We start from the raw sequence: 27,069 nt of genomic DNA, 5'->3' as shown, positions 1-27,069 counted from the left end.
AAACAAGAATCCCTTGCAAACATTGAAAATGCCAGCGGATGAATTATTCATGGCAGCGTTGCGCGTGGGAACAACGCGTCCTTCCAACGACGGACGTTTTTTTTTAAAATTTGAAATCTAAAAACTCTCGTGCTTTCATTTGGAAAGGGAACCCGCCTGTTTTGACTGTAAAAGCCAAACATGAAGCGAGAGTATAACCTGACGACCGCAGCAGCAGATCTGACGTGGTTAAACTGAGAAGGCCGCATCTGCCCCTGATACGTGCACACTGAGATTCTCCCTCCACGGCTTGCCATGACCTGCTTCAGCATTCCACACGGGGGCATGAATACACACACACGCAGCACGGGAGCATGAAAGTAAACGTTGCGTGGCATCCAGGAGGTGCTTAAACCCAACGGCCCATGCCGACATGCCTGGGTATGCCAGAACCTCCATGATGAGTCACTGCGGCGAAAGGTCAGCTCACAATGGACGCTCTCTGTAGCAGCGCATCAGCTGCACGCTTGTAGGCTTCACAAATCACAACCTGCAGAATCTCAAGAGCAGGGCAGAAAATGGTGACCTCTGAGTTTTGATGCTTTCAGTCATACGACCCTGTGCTGTGTCGCGCCCTAGAACCGCCACTGACAATCACATGTTGCACTTAACTAAGCCAGGGGCGCCTGGCAACCTTTTTTTAAAAAGCAACAAAGACCATGTTGAACTTTTTTTTTAATTTTTTACATGTATTAATGAGCTGAAACTGCCTTTAAGAAATTTATATTTGACACTCGGTTTGGGGGGGGAATTTCCGATATGCCACAGAAAACCACCCTGATTCCGAGCTACACTGCCACCGTGTGGACAATACTGGTACTGCGGCTGTTTGTAATAGGTGCCAGTTCAGATAGTGGCAGGTTAGACAATAAATACAAACTTTCGGGAAACAAATGATGCCTGATTATGTCTGGGAATGTAACATGAATGAGTTGGCTGTCATCTGAAAATATGATGATATGGCGATGCTGTCATATTTAAGAATATATATGTATTTTTATTTATACAGTCAATATAAAAAACAATATCAATTTTACACACTTTTCACAGAAAAAGCACTTAAAATATTTGGTTAAAATATTAAAAACAAATATTAATAAAATAATTAATCAACTTGAGGTAATCCTATTCCTATTCAATCCTATCCTATTCCGAGAGCCAGTACATCTTGGAAGAATCGCAGCTTCATTGGAAATAATATAGTTATGGAAGTGATAGTATATTAGTCTTACCAATATTTACTAAATAAAGAGAGGGCGTTGTTAAAGTCCCTCTGTTGTCATTGCAAACAGCCATTGTTATTCAGCCCTGCATGCTCACACCACTTCCTGTTTGCTGTGTGGATGTTCATGTGTGTGTTTGCTGGAGATGGTTTGATATAAAGCCACCATCTCTGGATGCCAGGCTGTCCATCAGGGTGAAGATGGAGCACGATACCAGGCTAACGGCACCTCTCCTTCAGCCAGGAATGCTCACATCCTGTTCACTCACTAAAAGCTAGAAAAGGATGACTCCGACTTCAAATGGAAAGAAAATCGTTGTCCCTTTGCAACGGGTGCTGGTAAAGAATCCGCTATTAGTTAAGATAACAACAAGAGAGTCGTGTAACTGAGACAGAGGATGATTAAGGAACACTGTGTTGTGACATTATTGCCTTCAAAGTTGCTCCAGACTTCCTCCTGAGTCAGAGCTGTCGTTGGTGCATCGGAAAACACAAAATGCCCAAGACAACCCAGGTAATACTGTTTTAAAGCACAATTCTGGAATTTCATTTGTAAAAAAAACATTTCCTGCCCCAAAAGTTTGGAAATAAAAAAAAACCAATTGTTGCTCTGAAGAAAATGACGGAGAAAAAAAACTGCTTTTACGGGGGAAAACCTCTTAATCTCACCTGTTTCTGCATCACCATGTTTGAATCAGACCTCCCTCAGAATCCTGGTGAATTCTGACGGTCGTGGGAGTCTGGGCCAACACAAACACTGAAGCACACACTGGTGTGTCGGCTAGTAAAACCCGTCCTGACAGACGACTGAGTTTTCAAAGACACTGAAAGTAGAAGGAAGGTGCCTGGGACCGACCGGTGGAGACTGCGTGTAGTCCGTCACTCAGACAGAAGCCTGCCGTGCGTGTGTCATATCAACACACTATAAGAGGGCCTGTGTCTGACTTGCAAATTCCACAAACACACAGTCAAAATACTCCAGAACCCAAGTTCACCTCTCTTCCAAACAAGGCGAAGTGGACGAGGCCGCGCTACTAAGCTCCAGTTGTGTCAACACAGTGCAGATTCAGATAAAAATGCAATGCTGTGGGAAGGCAGCTGGAAGTAAGCTTCGTATCCAGGGGACTCCATTACAGCCCGATTCAGCCCAGACTATAATTAAATGTGCGGCACGCACAGCGGCGTTCACATTTATGAAGGAAAACCAGGCTTGTGGTGCAGTAAAATGTCAGTCTCTGGAGAATAGAGGGTCAGGAAGTGGGTCAGAAAGCAGCAGCTACTGTCCAGTAAGCTCCTGCAGACATTCCTGCGCAGGGAGGAGAAGCCAGAAAGAAGCATCCTCTGTCCTTCATTCACTGCAAGACTGTGGTTATAAAAAAACAACATTTCCCTTTAAAATGCATGACACTTCAAATAGCCGTGACACCGACTTGTTGTTGCAAATAAAATAGTGAAAACATTTTCACGCTTTACATTCGGAATGGATCAATACAACAAGACATATTCCCTTAAAAACAGAAAGATAATATCATTGTTGTTTCCTGTTGGATGTTTCCCAGTGTGGGAAGGACAGAAGGTGTTCTTTTTAATAGAAATCCAGTATATAGTACACCACATCCGAGCATCAGACCTCTCTGGTTTCTTCAACCACAACAATGTGAATGAGAGGTCGCAACAAAAACAATGCAAAATAAATAAACCTCAACATAAAGGATATCCGGAATTTATAATTTGGCAGTCTAGGAACCCTTTGATATTGAGCTTTCTTCCAAACAGATTTCTCCTTAAACAACAAAAACATCTGTAAATATAATATCCAGCTAACAGTCTCCGGTAAAAACACGACAGGGGGCGCTAAAGAGCAGGTTACAAATACGCTTTAAAAAGTAAGTAAAGGAAAATTAGCTCCGTTAAGAGGGTTTCTTAACATACCTAAAGCAAAAGCAAAGGGAGAAAAATTAACCTGCATGTTTTTAGACTGATATTCGTCACAATCACAATGTCTGACAGAACGGATCATAACGGAGCTGCGTTTCCCCCCTTCAATCGAAATTTAACAACTTCCCCAAACACAATTCTGATTTTCTAGGAAATCATGCTAAAACTCACCCGTTGGTCATCTCCGTAATGCTCAGCATCTCTCTGGAGTTTGCGTTTTCCCCCAGCACTGTTGCAGATGTCCAGATGTTGGACGGTCCGGGGCGGGATGGTTTTTCACACAGGCAGGAGAACGGCGACAGCGGACGCCTCTGTAGTCAAGTTAGGGTGCACGGATGGACCAACATCCGGATTAACCCTTCAAAATAAAAGAGAATCTACGACAGCGACGCAATTTAAAGCGAGTTTATGTCTAAAGTGTGTTTTTTATGTATGTTTAGACTGAAAGTTGGTGGAAAGATAGTGATAAAACACGTGACTGGGTCGTCTTATTATGTTTGCTGTCATTCTAGTCAAGTCTCGTAATGTAATTAATGTATATAGACGATGCGGTTTTCTTTTGAAAGCCAATCTATTCTATATCCGTATCCCACTGTTAGTTTCTCGCTGTGTGTGCATGTCTGTTTCCACAGTAGGACTGGTCTAATTAAGACTTTATAGCCAGAGGAAAGGGCAGGACTCGCCTTCTGAGCTCTGAATGGCATAAAAACTTCTTTGTCAGCACTGGTGTACACCCAAAAATACACTACAAAATACCCGCAAAATCACCAGTCACGTGTTTATTAGAGACAAATGAAATGCAAAGAATGTGGCTGTTACTACCATCCTGGTGGGAAAAAAGAATAAATCGGATAAATGGCAAAACGACAGGAACTACTGCATAACAGGACATCAGCGTTAAAGAAGTTGTTGTCGAGAGGGAGGAAAAATGGGATAATGATGTGTTTATTTGTCTTCCACAAGGACATACAGTAGCTATTATTTCTTGTTTCCTCCTTCCTACGTCACATGAGAAACCACATATTTTTCCTTAAAAGGAAACTCCCAAACACTTCCTCCCCTTCTTCAATACACACCCCTGAAAATAAAGTTAATGTTTTGATTATCTTAATCATCGCTAACAGGATTTGTGTCATTTATTTGATCACTTTGGTCCTTTAGCCAGATATCACATTATGAGTAATGAAAACTGAATTTTGAGGGGGGAAAAAAAAATCCAAACAATTTCGTATATTTTACCTTTATTTATGGTTGAAAATACCCAGAGGTCAGTGAAGAAGATCAACTCATTAGGATAATGTTAATGTCCTTTCATTCTTTTAAGCAATTTGAACTCTATGAACACAAACCATCATAAATATAAAAGCCTCAGATACAAATACATTCATTTGTGCTGACAGGGTCACAAAGAGCTGCCACTGGAATGAGATTAAAGGACTCGAGTGAGAATGTTAACGCAAAGTGGGTGGTTGTGTGCAGCGGAAAGGTCAGAGGTCAAGGTCATTGCAAAAGGGTGAGGTGAAGAAGCGTCTTCAAGGACACTTTTGGGTGATATTGTTGCCATAGAAATTATCTGTGACAAAATGTAGATGGATGTTTCTTGTGGTGATATCCAGTGTGTAGAAAGCAGCACAACTGCTTGATAGATTTCCCAAACAAGGAATGCACTAAAATGTTTTGTTTTCAAAAAAAAAAAAAAAACATGAATCAAGACAAGCAGGTGGTTAATGATACAGGATATTAAACCTCAGAACCTCAGAATAATCATCTGTCAAATCATGTGTCCTGAATCTAACAATGCAGAAATTCAGTCACAAATCTATTTTTTGATTCTTAAACCATCAACACAACCATGTTTAATTGGAATAAACCACCAAACACTAAAAGGTCAACCAAACCCATGAAAAACACCAAATCTCCAAAATAATGATCCTAGGAAGGCTGCATGGATCTTCTCCCTGAAATCCCACTCAAAATCCTTTTAAAAGTGCTAATGCTGCCCTCTGTCTTTGACAAAATGCAAACCAAAAAAAGAAAGTCTTACAGCTAAGTTTATTATGTTATATTTATGTTATTAATTCTCCTGTCATTTTGGAAGTTTTGGTTCCATGCCTACCACACATGCTGGGATGTAGATCTCATCTGATCTTTGTTTGTTTCCTTGGCGATGTGCTGCAAACAATTTGTAAATGCCACAGTTTTCCATCATTATGTTAAATATGATGCTTATCGGATCCCAGACCAGCTGTGGAGGTAAGAGCTCCAGCCCGAGCCCCGACTCCCAGACCCCTCTTCTTCACCTGCAAGAAGGAGTTGATGGGACATCACATTAGAAATTCTAAAATTTTATTGTCACTTCAGTAACTTGGAGAAAAAAATGGAGTCTTTGTGAATCACTGTTTTTTTGTTGCTCTAAATCAAAACATAAAAACAGCCTTTATCTATTGCATACCTTGCGCAATAGCAGCCAGTTTACTTTTCTCCTCTGGACTGAGCTGCAGCATTGTGTGAATGACAGGCAACAGGGCCTGCCTCTCACTGCCAGAACGCAGGAAGATGAACTGCAGGAGGACATTCTTCAGATATTCCAGGTTGGCCACACTCTTCTCTCGCTCTTGGTTTCTCTCGAGACGACGCAGCTCACTCTTCAACAGCTAGCAGGAGGAAATTACCAAGGAAATGGGGTTATAAAAACCGAATGTTTAAACATCCTTACACTAAATATTGTGAGTTTCCATGAAGTGTGAAAAAGTGTGAAAAAGCTAAAGTGTGGAATTTCAGATAAATGTAAAATAATGGCAAAACCCAATTTGAATATTTGAACACCATAAAATGAATAAGATAAACATGTATTTAAACTACATACTGCAACCATTTTTAGCTGGTTAAATTTGGAAAATGAAAAATATATCATTAAATGACATGCTCAATTACACTAAGTAGATTAGGTTTTAAATATAAAGCAACCCCATTAATTATTATGGCCCTGTGGGTTTAAAAATGTCCTTTTAACAAAGCGCAAACTTTGTCCTGCGGTCGTTCTGATTAAGTTTGGTCATCACCGCCTTCCGTACGTTGCTACAATACGTCACAACATGGCGGCTTTTTATTCAGTCAGGGGAATGTAGTTAGTTAAATAACTACAAAACTGCAAAACAGACTGTACTAAAACGCAAAGGTTTTGGAACAAATATATCGCGAAGATGATGGGTTTGGGGCGTTTACTCAGCGGGACTGCGCGGTGCTACATCAAGCAGTGTCAGCAGGCAACTGTCCAGCAACATGTCTTCCGGTGGACACCAGCAGCGGACCAGTCCAAGGCGACCTTGTCTGACGTAGTGAAACGTCTTATAGGGTCAGCAGGTGTGTGTCGCGGGCTATTCGCCCCCAAACACCGTCTCGATGCAGCCAACACCCCGCTGGCTGCCCGCCGCAGCTTCTGCACCTCCGCGCAGCCTCCCAGAGATGTCACTCTGTTCGAGCACGACAGGACGCGCTTCTTCCGGCTCCTCGCCTTTTTCTGCGGCGGACAGTTTCTGTTCTGGTCATACTTAGCACATTTTGCCTTTAATGGCCTTCGGGACACCGGGGGCGCGAAAGGGAAGGCTAAAGCGGCCACCGCCACCTCTGCAGGCCTGGCCGGGATATGGACTTTTGAGATGAACCTCGGAACGAACACCTGGAGGTACGGATTCACGGCAGGCTGCCTGGCCATTGGGGCAAGTATCTTGGGACTCGGGGTTCTGTTTTGCCGACGTTCCGTCAACCAGGTGATTTTGCACAGAGGTGGGAGGATGGTGACAGTGGCCACACAGTCCCCTTTGGGATCAGGCCGGGGCCAGCGGATAACGGTCCCGCTCTCCCAGGTAGCCTGTCACGCCCACAGGCAGGAGTCTCCATCGTTCATCCCTCTCCGGGTTAAAGGACACAAGTTCTACTTCCTACTGGACAAGGAAGGAACCATAAACAATGCTAGGCTGTTTGATATTACTGTTGGGGCTTACCGATCAGTTTAGCGGCTTATGTCACTGTTAGCTACACAAAATTCAAGATTTAAATTTTGTTTTGTGGCTATCATCTGTTACCTGTGTTTACAAAGATTTTTCTCACAATAAACATGCGGTGATGTGAAATTCAGCTATGCACGTAGCCTCACACTCTTGAGGTTGTGTGCTATTTCTTGTGTACATACAGTGATTTGCTCCATGAGAACAGCATTGGTGGCTTCGGTCTCGTGCAACAGGCTGTTCATGTGTTCCATACTGCGTGTGGCTGTATTCAACTTCTGAGTCAGTTCCTCTTTGGTAGGCTCCACATTCCACACAAATGGCTCTAAAGAAAAAAGGCAAACAGAGATCAAGATAAAAAGAGACTGCTGTAGAAGGAATTCCGCGGTCACACTGAAAATATGCTTATTTTTGCTTTGCTTTTCCCTGTGATGAAACCCGCTGGTCAAAATGACATCAATTTCTGCAGGTCGTCTTTCAAACGTACCTTGTTTGGGGTCCGGGGATGTGAGCAGATGCTCAAAAGAGGTAAGGGGTGCAACGGCGGGAGACAGGCTCTCGGTCTCAGTGGTTTCCATACCCTCGCCTTCTTCCCTGGCCATGGACTGGAGGTCACTGAGGGCCATAATTCCCAGCCCCGACTGGCTCTGATCGGTGTTTCTCCGTTGAGAGTCTGATGACAGCGACTTGCGCCCAGACTGGACCAACACTGAAGCAGAAAAGAAAATACGTCATTTTTCTAATTTAGATACACCGCAGTCCTGACGACAAACTCAGAGAAACCGTTTTGGTTTTTGTTTTTTTTTATTTTAAAGGTGCAGAAGGAAACCAATCCCTCTGGATCATTATGTCAGTGTTCTACCTCAGCCTGACATGAGGGGGCATTAGACCACTTTGTCCTTGTGTTGCTGGAATAAACTGGGAAACAAGCAAGGAAACGCTAAGCTGACTATAGACATGATTGTGATTAATGGCATGTAAAGTTAGCCAAAACACCAGACAGTAAATAAATCACACTGTCCTTTTTTAGCCAGAGCTCTCCCTCCCTCCATCCAGGCAGTCCGTCTTTTATGTCGGATATGTTTTTGTGCACAATGCACACTGTTCTGTGGTGTAATAGGAGTTTATAATAATTCATTTATACTTTCCTAAAAGCCCGAGGCCTGTAAAAAGCTTAGTTGGATGAATGTCAGGACTGGAGCCTATATTGCTTTGTTATGCTCCTGACGCAGCATTGCTCCCTATTGGGATTTCAGCAGAACTAATTAAATCTGCAGCGAGCTTAACAAACCACGTGACACATTCAAGATAAATCACTGGACATTGTATGAAGCAGCATCCTGTTACTAATGATTCACAGACAAACTGTATGCAAGGTTAATATTGTCTAGCAATTAAATGGCCTGTCTGCTCAAAAGGACCCCTGAAACCAAATTACGTGCAACTACACTGACTGTCATTACAGTACAATATGTTAAAATATGACTTCAGCCCTGTATGTTGGGATACTTCTGGCCAGCATGTGTGAGCTGCTAATGATGCATCTCTCCAGATGTCACAGTGAGCCATTTGCACCATTGAGAGGTGGGAAAACAGCCAAGAGTTCTCAAAACCACCTGGCTATAATGAAGTGACACACACACTCGCCTGTGCACACACACACTCTTTCCTCATCATTACTTCAAGTGAATTGAATGAACGAAGTTTGAGACCACAAGGGCAGATGTGTGGGAGGTGATGAATGGGCTTTTGCTGCAGCTCTTCTGGTAAAAGCACCACTGCTCCCATCATTACCTCCATAGAAAATACCAAAATAAAAACTTTCACCATTCTTTAAGGGATCTCTATGTATTAAGTGAAGATATCACATTTTGCATCATTCTATCGATATCATTTGACCCTTCACCCCCTACAGATATGCTGATTGGGGAACTCGAGAGTGCTTACTGTTCTGGCTCTGTAGGTGGAAGAGCTGCTCCTCCACACGTGTCAGCTGACCCTGCAGAGTCTCAACAGTGGTCCTGTGGTCATCCTGCAGCTTCCTCAGCTGTTCCCTGTAGGTCTGACGCTGGGTCTCAACCCGAGACGACAGATCAGCCTGGGCTTGAGACAGATCTGCCTGCAGAGTAACATTTTCTGACTGCAGTGACAGCACTCTGGAGGTGAGAACAGAGGGAGTGTTCAGAGATTCTTGGTTAAGCCTCATTCAGAAAGAAGAATGAGAAATATAAAATATATATATGTTGTGGATAAGCATTTCGGACCGCACCTCTCACGGAGCTCAGCCTCCTTGCTAATGGTTTCTTGGAGGATTTTATTGTGCCTCTCGAGTAGAGTGTCATGCTCAGCCTGGAGCTGCTGCAGCTCTGCAGTGATGCTCTGGAGGTTCTGCTGACTCTCTGTTAGCTTCGATCTCAGCAGCTCTACCTGAGAGGACAACTGCTCTCTGCCAGACACAACACGCACAAACAAGAGGCGCTTAAAGTTTAGCTTCTTAAATCCCAATCCAGGGAACCAAAGACTATAGCAGCAGAATATATTACAGTACAATGGAAATCCCCACCTCTCTATTTTACCAGCATCTCCATCACTCGGGTTGGTCGTTTTGCTCTTTTGCTGTTTTAGCACATTGTGTACTCGGACCTTATAACTGTCAAACTCGGCTGTCGTTGCTGCAAGCTCAGCCTAGAATCAGAAGATGCCCAATAAATCGTTGATTGACCCTGAACTATGAAGAGATGTTGATATACATTTAAATGTACTGCTGAAATCAGTATGAATCCAGTTTCTGTTAAAAACAAGCCTTGAAGCAAATTCACTGCAGATGAAAAAAACCTCACCTGTTCTATTTCATAGGCTATAAATGACATCTAGAGCATGCAAGTGTGGACATACCTTAAGAGTATCGCTCTCCTGCTGCAGGCTGATGATGTGCTGCTGCAGGGAGCTGCTGGTTTTCTGTTGCTGCTCCTGTGCAGACCTGAGCTGCTCCTGCAGTCGATGGCACTCAGCTGTCACCTCGCACATCTCAATCTCGACACACAGACACAGGCGTATGCAACTTATGTCCAACTGCTGGTTTTTAAAACTACAAAGAGTGGAAGCAGAGAGGGGGCTTTCTATTACCTTGGAAGTTTCTAGCTGCTGATGGATACCCTCAAGCTCTCCTTTCAGGGAGGCCTGCTGCACCAGGAGGGAACTTTCCTGCAAGCAGGCACGTACATATGACAGATGTAGAACAAACAATATGGACTCAACCAACATCTTTAAGGCCCAAATGTTTGAGATTAAAAGGCAGTTATGAAACATACAGCCAAAGATTATCCAAATGGTTGCGCGCACACACACCTGTTTCTTGGCATCAGCCAAATCCTTTTTGGTCTTCACTAGCAACTGTTTTATCTTGGACGTCTTCTCCTCCCCCTGGTCCTGCTGCAACTTCAAAGCCTCTGCAGACGCAGACACACACACACACAAATGAGCAAGACAGAAAAATAACACTTTATGACACTGTAACTCTTATTCACTTTGTATGTGAAAGCCTTTAGACAGTAAATGCAAACCTATTTCCTGTTTGAGTGTTTCCTCTCTCTGGGTCATTGTGCATATCTGAGCCTTTAACTCCTTCACGGATTCATCTTTTCCCGAGAGTTTGGCATTGAGCTCTTTTACCAGGCGTTCATAGTCAGCCATCTCCATGTCCAGCAGAGAGTTCTGCTGCGCCTCCTAGAGGCAGTGCCAACAAACATCATAGTCAAGGGAACATCTCTTGTACAGACTTTTCTGGAAGTATTATTGACATGTGCTTATGAATAAATGCATGAGATTTCATAAAAACGGAATAGATGGAAATCATATACTCAAATTTACATAATTGTGTTTCTATAAAACAAAATCAATTTTTTGGGTTGTCATAACAATGTCCATAAATGCCACAGTAAGACCTTAAGGCAGCTTGCGTGTATATTGCTGTACAATATCTACTAATGGAAAAACCCCGGCAGTTCCAGTGCTGGTGGCTACAGCTGCTCTCTTTCTTTGTGAGCTGCAGCCATAGCTGCAGGCTGGCCATCACCAGTCCAGCCGCTTGACTGGACTGGCCCTCTGAGACACTAGTATCAGAGGAGCTGTGTGTGTTTGTATGTGTTAGAAAAAATGTGTGTGTGTGTGTGTGTATGTGTGCACCTTGCGTAGTTGCTCCAGCTCCTGGGCAGTCTGCTGAGACTGCTGCTGCTGCTTGTGGAGCTGGGCTGTCAGCTCTTCTACCTCCTTCATGGCAGATGACAAGTCCTGGAACACACACACACACACACACATACAATGCATTTAAAGTATATATACGTAAGTGTTATGAGGCAGATTTGGTGAGGACACTTATTTAGTATTTGATCAACAACTGTCAGGACCTCTGACCGGTAACAGAAAATATCCACCTCTCTTTATTTCTACCTTCATTTTTTGTTCTTTAACAGCTCTTTCTGCCAGCAGATCTTGCTCATAGCTGTTTGATTGTCTTTGCAGCTCCTGGTTTTGGGTCTCCAGTTGCCTCAATGTGCTCCTGACAGTCTCGATTCCAGCCAACAAGTCTTCTTTTTCACTATGCATTGCTTCATTCTAGAAAAGGACAAATGAGCTGTTAGGTGCCATTTTCAAAAATCTATTTTCTTTTATCCACAATGGCAATTGATTTGATAGGAAATAAACAAGAAATATATGAATATAGTTGCTACATTTTCATCCTAGAATTCAAACTATTGTTTAAATGTACACAATGAATATAATTCCTGGTAGATCCAACATTTTAAAAAAAACAAACATAAAATGTATAAATTGTGACATTTTCCTTGCAAATAAGAGTTTGGTTTATTTTAGCCAGTATCCCCATTTTTAACCATTTATTTTGCCCACATTACACATACTGTTTCTACACTTATTTCTGAATATAGGAACAGTTAAAGTAGCAGAAAGTAGAAATGCTGCAGCAGCAACAGCAAAAGTACCATTAAATAATGTGTCATTACTGTACTTGAGTAGAAATATGCTTTATGAGGAGAAACCTTTTTTTCAAATCTCCCCCCTAAAAAATACTTTAAAAAAAATAATCATTCTACACCTCCACAAACACACGTGATCAATCTGAAAATCATTCATGCAAATCTGACAGCTGCAGGCTCTGAAGGCTTTCTCCTGAAGGAACACTGAACCAAATCAACAGCAGCAGCTACTTCCCATCATCTGTCAGCCACACACCAAAACCATGATCAGTAAACAGAGATGTCCAGACGCTCTGAGATCCCCGACTAGCTTTGACGTTGCCTGTCACCCCCTGAGACTCATGAACACTCACATGAGTACACTTGTGTCTAAGAGAATTACGTTGCGCTGGCATGCAGCAGATGGAGGCAATACTCCGCTCCATTTACCTGCCTGTTGTTCTCTGACTGTAAAGAAAACAGTTATGAGTTTAGGGAGAGGAGGGGGGGTTCTATAAACAACTTTTCCCCCAAGCTAAGCCAGTGACGTCATATTAGCTATCTGTGGCATCATGCTGTCAAGTATAGTGGAATAAAACGCTGCTGTAAATCAGATGAAAAGTGAGTTATGAAAGAAGCAGTTGTGAGACTTATAACTGTGCCGGTTCCTGGTGATGCGCTGGACTGAGCCTATATCTGTTACCTGTGCGACGGCACTGCTGAGTCGTTTGGTCAGCTCTGTGATTTGTTTCTCCGCTGCCTCCACCTTCTCCCGCTCTTTATCCAGTTGCTCTGTCTGCCTGTCATAATCTATTTGCAGGTTCTAAGCAAACACACATTCGTTAAACACTTAAAATCAAAACAAAAGCTCAGCGATGGTAAACGCGCCTTAGATATCAGCCACATTTACACTTAGGCAGAGCTCTCATTAGACACAATAGAGTGGTTCTTCTCTAATGGGAAGGCAGCCATAAAGCACCACAGTCTGTTCAAGGAGGCCTCTGGGAGGGATGTCAAGCTAAATATCTGTTTGAAGTAGGCTCCTATTTACCAATTAGCAAAATGGTGCAAAGTTGATGATTAAAAACTGGCATTTCATTGTTTTCACACTAATGTAGATTTGGGTTTTAGTATCTCCAGTGTTGATCATTGCAGTAGAATTAGCTGAGTGTCACACTAAAGAAGTGAAAATTTAGTGTAAATAAATGTAAATGTAACATAATGTTTAAAAAAAATGGGATTTTTTTCAGATTTTCCCAGAGAAAATCTACTACCTTGTAGCCTTCAGCCCCGTGGATGATGTCTTTCATTGAGCTGTTTGTTTTCTCCCTCTCTGTTTTCAATGATTCTACCTCCTCCTTGAGGCTTGCCACCTGAAATGAAAATCAGGCACAAAGGAATCAGTGGAAAGATGTGATTTTTAATCCTTTCAGTTAGTTTTGGATTTTAAACTCTACCTCTTTCTTACTAATGTCCAGTTCCTTCTTTGCCTTGATGGCCACTGCCTTCATTTTGTGGACCTTCTCGTCTTTGGTTTTGAGTTCTTCCTCCAGTAGAGCTGAGAAGCAACCGTTAGCATGATCTGATTTTAAAACTCACAGTGAACCCGTTCCAAGTGTAACCTGTTTACCTGCTTTATCTGTCTTCTGACTGGCTGCGTTTTCTTCAGAAGCAGCAGACTCTGCAGCAGATTCCTGAGAAGAATAGAAAACAATGCTAAATACTAAAATTATACAACAGTCACACATCACACAGGACTTTTTGTAGCATCTGAAATCTACCATTTACAGGAGAAGAGGTTTGGATGAGTAGATTACAATTATAGTCTAATGCAGCCATATTTTGAGCTCTACTAACCTGGAGAGCAGCTATTTCATTCTTCATCTGAGAAATAAGGGATTCCTTCTCTGTCAGCTGATCTTGAAGCTGCTTTCTCTCTTTTTCCACATTTTCCATCTCTTTTTCCTTTTCTTCCTTCTGTTGAGAATTTTGTTCCTGCAGGTTCTTGTTCTCTTCGATGATCCTCTCACTGACCACCTTCATGTGTTCCAGGTCCCGCTGCAGCCCACTGCTATCCCTCTCCACCTCCTCCAGATTGTTTCTCAACATGTTCCTCTCCTGTTCAAGGTCCAGGATGCGAGCCTGCAGTTCTTTTTCTGCTTCCTCTGACATTAAAGCCCCTCGAGCTTCTTCAACGCTATTTCTTAGACCGTTCCTCTCTTTTTCCAGTTCAACAATGTGAGTTTGGAGTTCATCAACAGTTTGTCTGGAGAGTGCTAGAGCTTCTGCTTGGTTTTTCTCCAAAGCTTCAATGGTGGCAGTGGCTTTTTCTGTCTCCTCTTTCAATAAACTAAGTTTTTCCTCCAGTTCATTATTTTCAGATATCTTCTGCTCAAACTGAGCTTCGAGGATTGCCAAACGGGAGCCTAAATCCTCCTTTGAGTCACGTGATTCAGAGAGCAAAGCAGTTATTTCTTCTAGTTTGTGATGGAGAATAGTTTTTTCAGATGAGAGGTCTCTCACACTCTGCTCTAAAGCAGAAATTGTCTCTTGTCCTCTCTCTATTTCCTCTTTCAAGTGTTCCATCTTTTCCAACTCCTGTTTTAGTTGCTGTACATCCCCTCCTTCATTCTGGAGGCTCTGCAATAGCTTTTCCTTCTCCTCTCGAATCGAGCACACTTCACTCTCCTTCTCCTCCAGCAGCTTCTGAACCTCTTTATCTTTTTCACTCTTCATCTTCTGCATCTCCATTTCCATATGTTGGAGCTGCGACTGGATCTGATCTCGCTCTACAGTCAGAGTCTGGACTAAATTCTTCAAATCTTGACTCGTGTTTTCCTTCGTCTGGAGTTGGGAAAGGATCTCCTCATTTTTTTTGGTCAATTCCTCAACAGATTGCTTCAGTTCACTAGCTAACATTGTTTGTTCCTGTACAGAAATCTGGAGCTTCTGGTCCTCACCTGCTGACGCATCAAGCTTTACCTTCAGGTCTTGAACATCTGTGATCAGAGACTTTTTCTCCTCTGCAATGCTCCTCATTCCCTCCAGCAGCTCATCCCTCTCCTCTTTGAGTTGTTTCAGCTTGTCCTGGAGTCCCTGTGCAGTACTTGCACTCTGCTCCTTCATTGCATTATACTGCTGAATAAAATCTTTTGTTTTCTCACCCAGTTCTGTCTCCACACCTTGCAGTATATTCCTCATATGTTGACATTCAGCCAGGGCTAAGTCTCTTTCTCTGGTTAGCTCCTCACACCGTGCTCCAGCCTCCTCTAGGGTCAAGTGATGTCCGTCTCCAAGGAGCAGCCGTGGCTCACAGCATTCATTTTGTAGCTTGTCCTCTTGGTCTTTATGCGTTTCACTGTGTTGCTGAACCTCTCCTTGAACCTCAGATTCTGTGGTTGTTGCTCTGTCATTAGAAAGACTTTCTCGGGCCATGTGTAATTCATTGATTTTGAATTCCAGCTCTTCTCTCTCCACCTGGAACTCCTCCTTGGTCCTTTCCAGTTCGGCCTCGAGCTCATCCTTCACATTACTGAGCAGTGTGAGCTCATCTTTTAACATGGTGTTCTGGGCTTGAAGTTCTTCCAGAGCAGCTCTGGATCTTCCAGTATCTTCTCCATCACAATTACTGGAGTCCACCTGACTGAGGCCAGAGAGTTCAAGCATTTTGGCTATCCCTGACCCAAGCGCAGGGTCCTCATCTTCCTCTTTAACATCTTGCAGGTAGCTGTCTGTAAAGGAGAAAATAAGCTGAAAACATTGTTTTAACCACTATCTTACAGAAATAATTGAGTCTATTTCGTACCTTTAAGCGCAAGCTGCTCCGTCAGCTGATCCTGGATTGACATTAGACGCTCCCTCTCTACCTCACAGTCCTCCTCCAAAGCTCTCATTTCCTCCTCGTGCTGCATATTCATCTGGGCAAGCTCCTCCTTGAGGTTCTCCACCTCCTGCTGGGCTTCTGTCAAATTCTTTTGATGCTCCTCCTGCAGCTCAACAATCTCCTGTGTTTTTTGCTCTTGGGTGGCTTCCAGTTGCGTTCGAAGGGTTCCCAATTGAGCCTCTAAGCTTCGACGGAGTGTTTCAGTGATCTCCTTTGCACTGGTCAGTTCAGCTGCATGCTCACGTTCTCTTTCACTCTCTCTCTCCTGGTGGATTTCTTCTTTCTCTTTCACTAGATTCTGGAAAAAAGCTACTTCCTCGTGGTGTTTGCTGTTTAATTCCTTGATGCTGTTTTCTAGCATCTCAATCTTACAATGGTGATTTTGGACAACCTGGTCAAGCTCTTGTTGTAGAGCTGCTAGTTTATCCTGCACAAAAGAACAGTTAAATTAACCATCTTATGATGAGATTCATGATGTATAGACATGCGTTATTAACCTGAGACAAGGGCACCAATAGTGAGTTCAAATAATCCTTGTAAAGTTTAATAAAATTGACATATCAACCAAAGTAATGTGAGTGTATGTGTGCTTCACCTTGGCTTTCTGTTCAGCAAGGCACTCCCCTTCTCTTTCACTCTCCCTCTGCTTGTCAATTTCTTCCCTCTCTTTCAATAGTTTCTGGAAAAAAGCTATTTCTTCTTGATGTTTACTGCTGGATTTCTCAATGCTGCTCTCTAGAGTCTTAATTTTGCTTTGGTTATCTTCTTTGACATTGTCAAGCTCTTGATGTAGCATTGCAAGTTCCTCCTAGACAAATAAAGATTGTTGTAACAATCTAGTTTCATGACGACCAAAATTGTTTCACGCTGTGCTTCAATTTATGTCTGTCTCTCTGTGTTTCACCTTTGATTTCTGTTTGTTGTTTTCAAGATCTTTGCGAGACAGTACAAGACTTTGCTGAAGTTCTGCCTTGTCCAGCAGTAATGCATCCATCCTCTCAGTCAGCTCCTTGAACACACAATTCACATGAACTTGAAAAATGTTGACTGCAGATGCATAAGTAATCTAAAAGTCATTACTACATACAAACCTTTAGGAGAGTGGAATCATCTGAACCACTACTATTGCTTTTGGGTTGCTGTTTTAGGACTTCAATTTCTTTTTCCAAATCTGAATATTCGGGGAGTATGCAATAATGTTACATAGGCGCACAATTATTTTGCCACAGACTCAAACTAACAAAATTTAAAAGCAGTCATTTATACCGACCAGCACATCTACTCTTCATCTTCTGCATGCCAGCTATCTGCTTCTTAGCAAACTTGATGAGATCATCTTTTGGCAGGGTGTCCAGCTTTAAATAACAATAAAAGCACAAATATACTAATGCATGCATATACAATAAATCACATTTAGAATAATGTGCTATGTTTTCCTGTACAAGTGCGATACCTTTGACTTGACTGCACCTGCTGGAGACTGAGCCACAGACTCTGATTCTCCACCAACAGAATCCTGATGAAGAAATTTAGAGAAATTTCAGAGGACATTTTTCAACACATATAGTCATGAAGAATTTTAGTGCTGTTAATAATTATTATTCCTTTGTAATATTAGCTACAAAGTCAGGTAAGGACAATCAAAGAGTTTTAGCTGAAAGAGTATTGTGTGCATAATGTTACACATTATATGTTGATAAAGGACAAGATGAAACACTTTCAAATTTGGCAGATATGACCAGGTACTCAATCATCAATATATTCCATTTTTCATATACAGTACTTCGATGGAGGAGAAGCATTTTACTCAGTTCATATCCTGTATAAGGGTAAATTAGGTTGTCAAGAAGTCAACATCGTTCTTGTCAAACTAGAGAAATTTAGCTTAAATACACCAGAGAAAGGACATTAGAAACTTCTTCAGCGCCTTTTAATTAGTTCCAACATTGAGATATATTTTAGTGAGTATTCTCCACTGAATGAGCAGGTAGCGACATGACAGCCTGGCTCACTAGATACATTTGTAATGAGTTCACTAACAATTCAACACAGAGATGATCTTACAAAGACTGGAGCTTTAGCATCATTTTATCTGTCAGTTTAAAGACACTCCAAATGCACTGTGGCTAAAGCTAATTGCTGAACTTAAACTCTTTACCTCCATCTCGGTCGAGGTTGAGCTCTTGTTTAGTCGATAAACAAACACGGGTTGATTATATAATTGTTAAATAAAGCAATGCCGGCGAAGATTCCCGGTTTTTTACGTATTTTTACATGAAAACATCTCGTCTGTTATGGTTTTGAGTTAAACAGGATAGCCATGACTTCCGCAAACGTCAGCTTAGTGACGTCGGTATAATTGATCACGTGTTCACTGACGCCGCCACGGCTGGAACCGGATATATAATTTATGGCTAAATTATGTTTCTGTTTCTCAGAATTACCAGTTACAGCTAATTTACAAGACAGTATATTCGTTCGTTATCGTTTATAAATTTAAAAAAAGTCTGAGAAAGGTTCTGCATTAGACATTTTTTTTTAATCAAACGAGTGTTAAAACACAAATATAAGAGCAGCAGCGTTGAATTGGAAACTGACACCATCAACCACTCTATGGCTTGACATCAGAGGGCTTCCAGCATGTAATTTTTGACCTATGAATAGGTCACTAACACCTTTACCCTGCTTTGTTTTGATGTTTGAGAGGCTTGATACTACAGCATATGAAGGAGTGAGGGCTGAAATACACATTTTAACAAAGATCTCTGTGGCTATACACAAAATACACCTCTCAAATTAAGGAAATAAAAGCTTTTATTGGATTTTATTTTTTTTACATTTGTAGATGTGCATTACCACTGTGATTCAAAGAAAAAGGTGACCTGTTTTTGTATATATTAAAAAAAAACTTTTAAAGCGTTATGAAAATTATTTGGAAATTGTAAAAAATCTGCATTTACACATATAGTAAGTACAGAGATCCAAATGAAAGCCAAGCACTGCATCAGGAATTTGAAATGAGCAAAAGGCAAAATAATCAATAAGATGTTTTGAGTTGAATTTCGGCTAAATTGTCATTATTTTACTGTAATGTTTTTTCATGTTTCTATTTGTGTTTTAAATCAGTTATTTTTTTTTTAGAATGGGGCTATATGTCACCAAATGTGTCCATAATTAATGAATTTGAGCAGTAATGACAATTTTGTGTGTGTGTGTGTATGTGTGTGTTTATGCAGCATTAACATCACCAAAAGCTGCGAGAAGCCACTGTAAAGCTTTTTTGGGGCCTACTATAGGGGCTAACATCAGTCCTTCCACAAAGTCTGGATAATCTGGCTGCAGTTCTGTATTCCCGTCACGTGAGATTTATCTGTTGAATATGTAGAGCATCTGTTTTGACACAAGTGATAGAAGCACTGACGGAAGCAGCTTGACGAGTTTCCTCTCCCCCTGACAACGCTGGGCTGCTCTGGGCAGAGGGGCAGCAGCTCTGTCTCATCTGGAAGGGAGCGTCTCTGCCTTCTACCCTGCATGGGTCAAATGCACCCATCCATCACAGCCTCTCCCTTGCTTTCTCCCAGGACATCCAGCAGTATTTTGCAACCATTTTTCTCCCCCCACTGTGGCCGTCAGTCTGGGACAGCTTTGCAGTAATATAACTGACACCGGCTGGCATTTGGGGAGTAATGAATAGCACTGCTGAGTCTATCAGCTGAAGGAACGTAGACTCATGGCTCTTCTTCTCTTTACTTCTCTCACATTTCCATTACTTCCTCTTTCTGCTTTTTGCTTAAAACATATCAACTAAACATAGAACGAGATACATCAGTCTATTTCTCATCCTACCCCACCCTTATCTTAGTGCAGACACAAAAAAAATGTAGTTTTCAGTCGAACACAAAGAGGAATGGCCAACATCCGGGGCCACATTTACCCTCATAGACTGAGGCTGGTCAAATTCAAGTGCTTTCTCACCTAGAAATAAAAAATCCCATTCTGGAAGGTAAGAGCATCAGTATAAGGACCAATGCAACAATAATGTTCAATGTGTGGTGCAACAAACTCTTGAGTACAGCAGAGACCATCAAGCTAATCTAATGGCGTGCGAGGTGTCGACTCTGACCCGAAGATCTTCAATTGAGATTAATCAGTGCGTTGGACAAACACTGAAGAGGAGTGCTGTGACGAAGGAGCCCTCTCCAGCCTTTATTTCCCTCTTTTCTGCCCCCGCACACTTGACCTCCTGCACCAATCAGGGAAAGGTGACTTGGTTATGTCACTGGCCTCCTACAGTGTGATTGAAGCTTCTCAGTGGGGCCCCATCAGAAGCCAAGTATCATGGCCCCATACAGTCTCACTCAAAAACAACATTTATTTGGTTAAATCCCAGCTGGACAATCTCCCTATGGTGCACTCTCTTCATTGTTTTATCATAAACAATTATAATAATATTCTAATAGCACACTAATAATGCTATTTTTTAGCAGCTGTGCTACATTTGCTTGAGTGAATTTTTATATTTTTATATGTAGGCCTACTTAATGCTTGTTGCAACCCCCCCCCCCTTTCTTTTGGACTTGATGTTGTATTTATTTTCTCTTTGACATTTTACCTCCACAGACTGGCAGAACCATTAATAGGTTTGACATTTTAATGTATAACTTTGACATTTCAATACATTAATGAGGAAATGGGAAACCCCCAGATTGTTCTTTTTAGTATATAGACCCAGACTGAGGGATTTTTTTTCTTCTAGTAAATAATAATAAATTATACTTCAGAAATTTGATATTATCTTTGATGTGATTGCCAGGATCAGACTTTTGGAGGCACAAGGTTCACCGCACAAAGACAGACGACAACGGTGGTCAGAAGTCATTTTTGTTTATCTGTGGAGTTTTTCTCCCTCCTGGTAAATCAGACAGAAAAGGTTGCTGTTCGATGTTCTTTAGAGAGGGCTGTGGAGCTTCTGCTGATTGGGAGGGAAGAGCAGTGACGGCAGCCTTTTTCTCTTCCAGGCCCATAGGCTGTGAGGGTTTTCTATATAAATAGTTTGGTGGCTCAGCAGGAGAGCAGCTCTTCATCAAGGACCACAACCTGCATCCGTCTGCACTTAAAGCCTTGATTACACCTTCCTCCTCTTCCTGCCCCTGACTCACCCCTTTTTCCACTCTTATTATTGTTATAATCATACTTCCAAAAGAGATAATGCGGATGGACAAATTTATTGGAAGGTTGTGATGTCATGACTAACAGGTATAAAAAGCTTGGAAGACCAATAATTTAACATCTTTAAATTATTTTATTGGCTGATTGAGATTTGCTTGTTGGTGTTTACCTGGAGTTTTTTATGTATCAGTAATATGGAACTTTCAATAGGAATGTTGCAAATTTTTAAGTTTGGCAAAGATGTTTTGCTATAATGTCCCAGTTGTACAGGCTGCACATTTAACTGGTTCACATGATGTGACTTTTCTCTCACAGGCTGTGAAATGTTTTTTTTTATTTTTATGAACCCTTAATTTTTACATTTTGCACAGGTCCTGTCCCCCCACCCCCTTTACCTGCTGAAATACACCTACGGGAATGAGTGGACAAGCTGGAGCTGAGGTCAATCTTTCAGGAGCTGAGAACGAGGCAGCGGCTTTTGATAAAGAGAGATTTCTGAGCATTGATTTGACTTGCGCTTGGCTAGGCCTGCCCCTGAAGATGTGTATGTTATTCTCACCTCAATGTAAGAGTATCATGCATTACTCAGTTGTGCAGCTACCATGACAGCTAATGCACATACACACTTAGCCTAGTGGGCCAGCCCTGCAATAAGTCCTGTTTAATGCATTGTTTTTTTCAAAAACACCGCTTGACACATGCAGGTTATACATGCACACATACGGGCTGGCAGCTGTCCTGTGCTGATTTCATCAGCAGTAGTGGAGATAAAACATGCTAGCTGATGGTTTCCAGAGTAATGAAGCGTCAGGATTTGTCAATGCCACCCCTCGTGCTAAGTGTGACTGAAATACTGCCTCCTCTGTCGCTCTGTTGATCTCTCAGTGTGTCTGTTCACTCCATCTCTTCCTCTTCTCTCCCGCTTTTTGTCATTCATCATCAGATGGAGCCGTGGCCTGCATCCGCTGGCCTGTGCGTTCGTTCATCGCAGAAGGCTAACAGGATATATTTCATCTGCACCGCCTCAATTTCAATCAGAGCTAATGGAAGTGCTGGCCAACATGCTGCTCAGCTCTGGTCATAAGAGTGCAGCATGCACGCCGTGTGAACACTCTAACAACCTGTCCAGGCGAGCTCACTATCTCAGCTGTAAATGTAGTGGCTTCGATGTTAAAAATGTTTTCCTGTAATGAAGCAGTAGTAGAGTCCAAATAGCACTGTATACACAGCAAAGCTAACTCTATTCATAATACTGCATGTTTTTAACAGCGGGGCACGATGTCAGACCATCATGACTCGCAGATGTGTTGCATGTGTTTCCAAAGTAGCAGTTTTGTCGCAAAACCAGATTGTGAAATCTCAAAATGAGACACAATTCAAAGGTGTTTGTTATTCTCAGCATCACCTACATTATAGATAATAACTTCTGGTCAGATTTTAAGCTTGTTAGACTGGCACAGACAAAATGTACTCGCTCTCTAGGTCTGAAAGGTTTCCCACATTTTGCTGTTTTGCATTCCTGGAGGTGCCATTTTGAGACGATTTTCAAACGTCCCTCAGAATGAACCCAGAATGACTGGGACCTAGAAGGTATTGAGCCATTTACCAACCTAAGCTTAACCCAGTGGTTGTATTGAAAGCGTGTTTCATCATCTTAAAGGCTGACATGTTCCTGTTTTCTTTAAGAAAATACTTCTCCAACAAAAATGATCTGGCAACTTCACTATCTCACTCTCTTTACATAACTTGATGTGCTTACAGTAATGTGTCAGGGATATTGATGAGGAGCGCTTGCGTGTGCTTTTGTACAGCAAGGCTGCATGCTCTATTTTCTCAGCAATTAAGCAGCATCAGTCAGTGTCAGAAAAATGGCCCTAAATGGTTAGCACACTCCATTAGAGGAATTACAGCAGCTTTAGCCTGCTGCAGAAAGAGACGCGAAACAAAAAGTTAATGAAAGCCAATAGTTAATCCATCATTTTCAGTAACACGTGTGAAACGCTCTGTGATACAAGACCATTGCATCTGGATAAGCCTAAAACTACTTTTCTGGATTTTACATCAGCCTTTAATACATTCCAGCCAGAGCCTTTATTGTCCAAGACAAGAAGGAAGTCGATCCTTATTGAGTTCGCTGTTACCACAGACAGTACAAGGTCAACCGGACATATTAAACTCCAACAGTTACCAACACTGGAGTGCCTCAGCCATGATGATTTCCATCGGTGATTGTAGAATGGATGTACCCAACATGTTTATTTTGAAGGTTCCTCTTTATCCTGCACCGCTATCTTTGTTGGGGACTGAAGACGACCCTGGTATTCATCAGGTGTATGCGGATAGAGTGGTGAAGTGGTGCGAGGAGAACTCACTTAATGCCAGTGCATAGAAAACAAAATAAGTTAGTTCCATAGAATTCCTATCCTGCACCTGCCATTTTAGTAACACAAATCAATCAATCAATCAATCAATCAATCAATCAATCAATCAATCAATCAATCAATCAATCAATCAATCAATCAATCCCTTAGGAACTATGTTGGTTAATCTGTGATGAAGTGTTGTGGTGAAAGGAAGCGGCCAGCCAGAAGCAGCTTGCGCTGCTCTCAAGGCCTTGACAAGGACTCGCTCCTCTCCAACCACACCAACATAAGTGAAGGATTTCCTAATCACGTTTAGGGACCTGCATCATTACTCACCCTGAGAGCACCTGTTAAAGGCAATGCTCCTTGTCCTGTTTGATAAGGCTCATATTCGCATTTCTTTTGGGATTCTGGTATTTTTCTCTCAGGGCATCTCCCTTGTGTCCACTGATCAAGATCAAGTATGGTCGTGCGGCCCAAATTTAATCCAGTGGGACCCAGACATCAATAATATATTAGTGGAGCAGTTAGCAGCCTAAAGATATCAGTATCGATCTCCCCCTTAGATTCAGCTTGTTTGGACTGGGAGACAAATGGCCTCCTCGCTTCTCTCGAGGAACCCATTTCATTTTACAGTAACTGCTGTTTCTGTGCCCCTGCGACTGTGGCTGTCGCTCATGACGTCCAGTGGTGACATTAACACTGGCTGGACTCGCTGGAAGCCTAGGCTATTGCAATTGTTCACAGAACACAAGAGAAAGTCAGCATCTCCATTCAGGTCTGAAAGACTGAAGAAGGCACAAAGCCTGTCAATCAAGGCTGCATTATAATTCTGACATTTACTACACATCCCTGCTGTTCTGCCTCTTTGAGCGAGCAGTTTTTACAAACATTGCTCCTTTTTTCATTGAGCAATGCATGAAAATCAGGAGGCCATCTCTCTTTTGGGCCAGAGTTTAAATACCAACTGGTGCAAAATGAGAGCAGGTGAGTTTGGGGTACAGACAGAAAGCAGTAAGATGAGCAGAAGGCCTTCGATGGATATTTGACCTTCATCTGCTGTGATAAACGCAGCCTCCTGTTCATGAGGGCAGTTATTGCAGCTATTGTGTCTTTCTGTAACTGCCAGGACAATGTCCCCAACCACAATGTTAACTTTGAGGTTCAACACCCACAGCCATGAGGGGAAATCAGCTAGTTGGACCACAGATGAATATATAGGCAGATCTACGAATGTAAAAGGCACACAGATGAATCATTTTCAATTGTAAATACAGTTTTGTGTCCACTAGCAGCTGTGGCTCAGCTGTAGAGTGATGAAAGGTTGCTTGACTGATCTTAGGCCTCTGCAGCGGACATGTCAAAGTGCTAATGTCTAGAGCCAAAATTGCTCCCCAGGTGGCATCTTGGTATACAAATGTGTAAATTGGGCCACTTGAGCACATTGAGTCCTGTATGGACAACACTGACCCAGCTAGGTGCAGACTCCAAATGTTAACTGGTTGGAAAGCTCAAAACTGGTCTGAGAAGTGCTGAATAAAAACACTCCAATTTACAGTAGTGATGATAAATCATCTGCATGAACGTGTGGAGAGGGCAAAAGCAAACACCAACAGAGACGGAACACAGTGAAATGCCTTAACGTTCCATCAGTAATCACTGCCATCAGCATCACTTACCCCCCACGGTGAATATGAATTTACCTCAGATCTCAGCATGAAAACAAATCTGTTTACAATGTTTTCTTTGGCATAAAATAAAGAGATTTTCCAGGTTGTTCTATTTATTGAGTGTTACTGTAATTTACCTATGCAGAATAAAGTAGATACAAACCTACTGGTTTTCTACATTTCCCTGATATCATATAATTACCCAAATTGTGGCAGCATCCCAACACATTTAAATACTAACTAGGGCAATATTGTATATTAATTTTGTTTTAAATGTATTAACCATTCCTCTGCATTTTGGAAGATTGTCCCACCGTAGCAAAGCAACAGCATTGAACTTGTAACTAAGTTAGCTCACTTGATTTAATTACCTCTCCCCATCCATAACAGACAATTGGATTATTGTTTGCATCTTCCTGTATGAGAAGGAGACACACACACACACACACACACACACACACACACACACACACACACACACACACACACACACAAGGTGTGACAGTTTTAGCCCATGAAGGGGGACCCGCCTCAATACTTAGAGAACTATTTTGCACCTAAAGGAAGGAAAACAGTCATCAATGAGAAAAAAAGGATCAATCCCAATGGAAAATGTGTTATTATTTCAGTCTTCATGTTTTCAAACTCCTTGGCTCATCTCTCCATGCCAGATGCACTGGGTCACACTAGTCGCGGTCACATGGGGTGGTTGGTGACTCCGAACACTAATGTAAGATCCTTTGGACAGCGTTGCCCTCTGGCTGCATCACAGGATAACATGACAATAATGTCACAACCTAAAAACACATCCCAGCACTCAGTGTTCTACGTCTCCAATCCCCCAGGTTGTAAACCAAAGAGTAAAGGAAGAAAAAAGTGTCCTCTTTCAAAACAAGCATTAGAAGTGCAGTCTGTCTCTCTTTTCTTAGTGAAGTGTACACTCTGCTTCTCCTTTGTGCTATAATTAGGATTTGTTGTGCGACTGGACTCAATTTCTCTTGTTAATTAATCAATTATTAATTGATTAGTTAATAAGTAATGTGTCTGTTCAATTAATAATAACTAATGGGACTCGGGGAATTGTCCTGACCTCACATACCCTTCTCTGTTTTAATTGGAATGTGGCGGTCAGGAAGCTGTGCACACAGGCACAAATGCACACACGGCAGAATCGGTACCACAAGAGAATAGAAAATGGCCGGAATCTTGATTCTTGCTTTCCTTAATCTTAGAGATGATAAACCAGATAAAGTAATTGAATAAGTCACCAAGACTACACACATACACACGCACATCTACATGCACGCACACACATAAGGCCATCTGTCAATTTAAAGATGAAAGATGATAGGTGCAAGGTTCTCCCTCTCTCTCTCACAGACACACACACACACACATGCACAGCTGCTCATCTATCTCTGCATGTCTGATTCCTCGTCCACCCCCTCCCCACCCACGCTCTGTGTGTGTTTGTGTGTGTGTGTGTGTGTGTGTGGTCAACCCTGCATCCATCATGCGTCATCTTTAAATTGACAGCCTCGTAAAGCATTACGGAGGCTAGAGGGGTCCTGCTGGGCTCTTGTGAGACAGATAAATGTTTGTACCCCCTTAGCTTGTTAGCCAGCAGCTGCTATCACTTCTGACCAGAAACACGTCCTTCCTGTTTCAACAGGTGTCCCTGTAGCTGTTCAGGCTAAAAAAAATACAAATCCTGTTTCAGGTTCATTCTCGGTTGAAATGCCACAGTCAAGATGTTTGTGTGTTTGTGCTTGTGTGTGTGATACAAAGTCCCAAGATCCTGGTAA

The 27,069-nt window shown here is 42.1% G+C and overlaps 3 protein-coding genes across 3 annotated transcripts in view; 1 reads left to right on the top strand and 2 right to left on the bottom strand.

The window, feature by feature from the left end:
• Window positions 1–3,525, bottom strand: part of LOC101075215 (LIM and senescent cell antigen-like-containing domain protein 1) — a 15,533-nt gene extending 12,008 nt beyond the window's left edge. Inside the window, exon 1 of the mRNA XM_029843923.1 lies at window positions 3,371–3,525. Coding sequence (XP_029699783.1) covers window positions 3,371–3,399 — 29 coding nt within the window. The 5' untranslated portion in view covers window positions 3,400–3,525. The remainder of the gene's footprint in view (window positions 1–3,370) is intronic.
• A 603-nt stretch (window positions 3,526–4,128) lies between these two features.
• On the bottom strand, window positions 4,129–18,405 carry gcc2 (GRIP and coiled-coil domain containing 2). Its single transcript, XM_011611307.2, has 25 exons — window positions 18,221–18,405; window positions 17,516–17,578; window positions 17,333–17,417; window positions 17,154–17,233; window positions 16,967–17,071; window positions 16,658–16,870; window positions 15,985–16,489; window positions 14,037–15,910; window positions 13,810–13,873; window positions 13,637–13,737; window positions 13,454–13,552; window positions 12,883–13,002; window positions 11,656–11,820; window positions 11,392–11,496; window positions 10,770–10,932; window positions 10,555–10,655; window positions 10,333–10,410; window positions 10,102–10,239; window positions 9,770–9,891; window positions 9,476–9,652; window positions 9,154–9,362; window positions 7,694–7,915; window positions 7,392–7,531; window positions 5,652–5,853; window positions 4,129–5,499 (listed from the first exon to the last, which is right to left on the bottom strand). The coding sequence occupies exons 1-25, from the start codon at window positions 18,224–18,226 to the stop codon at window positions 5,426–5,428; spliced, it is 5,211 nt and encodes a 1,736-aa protein (XP_011609609.2). The 5' UTR covers window positions 18,227–18,405; the 3' UTR covers window positions 4,129–5,425.
• On the top strand, window positions 6,255–7,332 carry tmem223 (transmembrane protein 223). The gene has a single exon (XM_011611297.2). It carries the CDS (start codon window positions 6,403–6,405, stop codon window positions 7,213–7,215), a length of 813 nt encoding a protein of 270 aa, XP_011609599.1. The 5' UTR covers window positions 6,255–6,402; the 3' UTR covers window positions 7,216–7,332.
• Window positions 18,406–27,069: the final 8,664 nt, after the last annotated feature.

Source organism: Takifugu rubripes, chromosome 1 (assembly GCF_901000725.2).
Source record: "Takifugu rubripes chromosome 1, fTakRub1.2, whole genome shotgun sequence".
NCBI classification, from domain to species: Eukaryota; Metazoa; Chordata; class Actinopteri; order Tetraodontiformes; family Tetraodontidae; genus Takifugu; species Takifugu rubripes.
The sequence above is the reverse complement of the archived record's forward strand: the minus strand, read 5'-3'. Positions and strand labels throughout refer to the sequence as shown.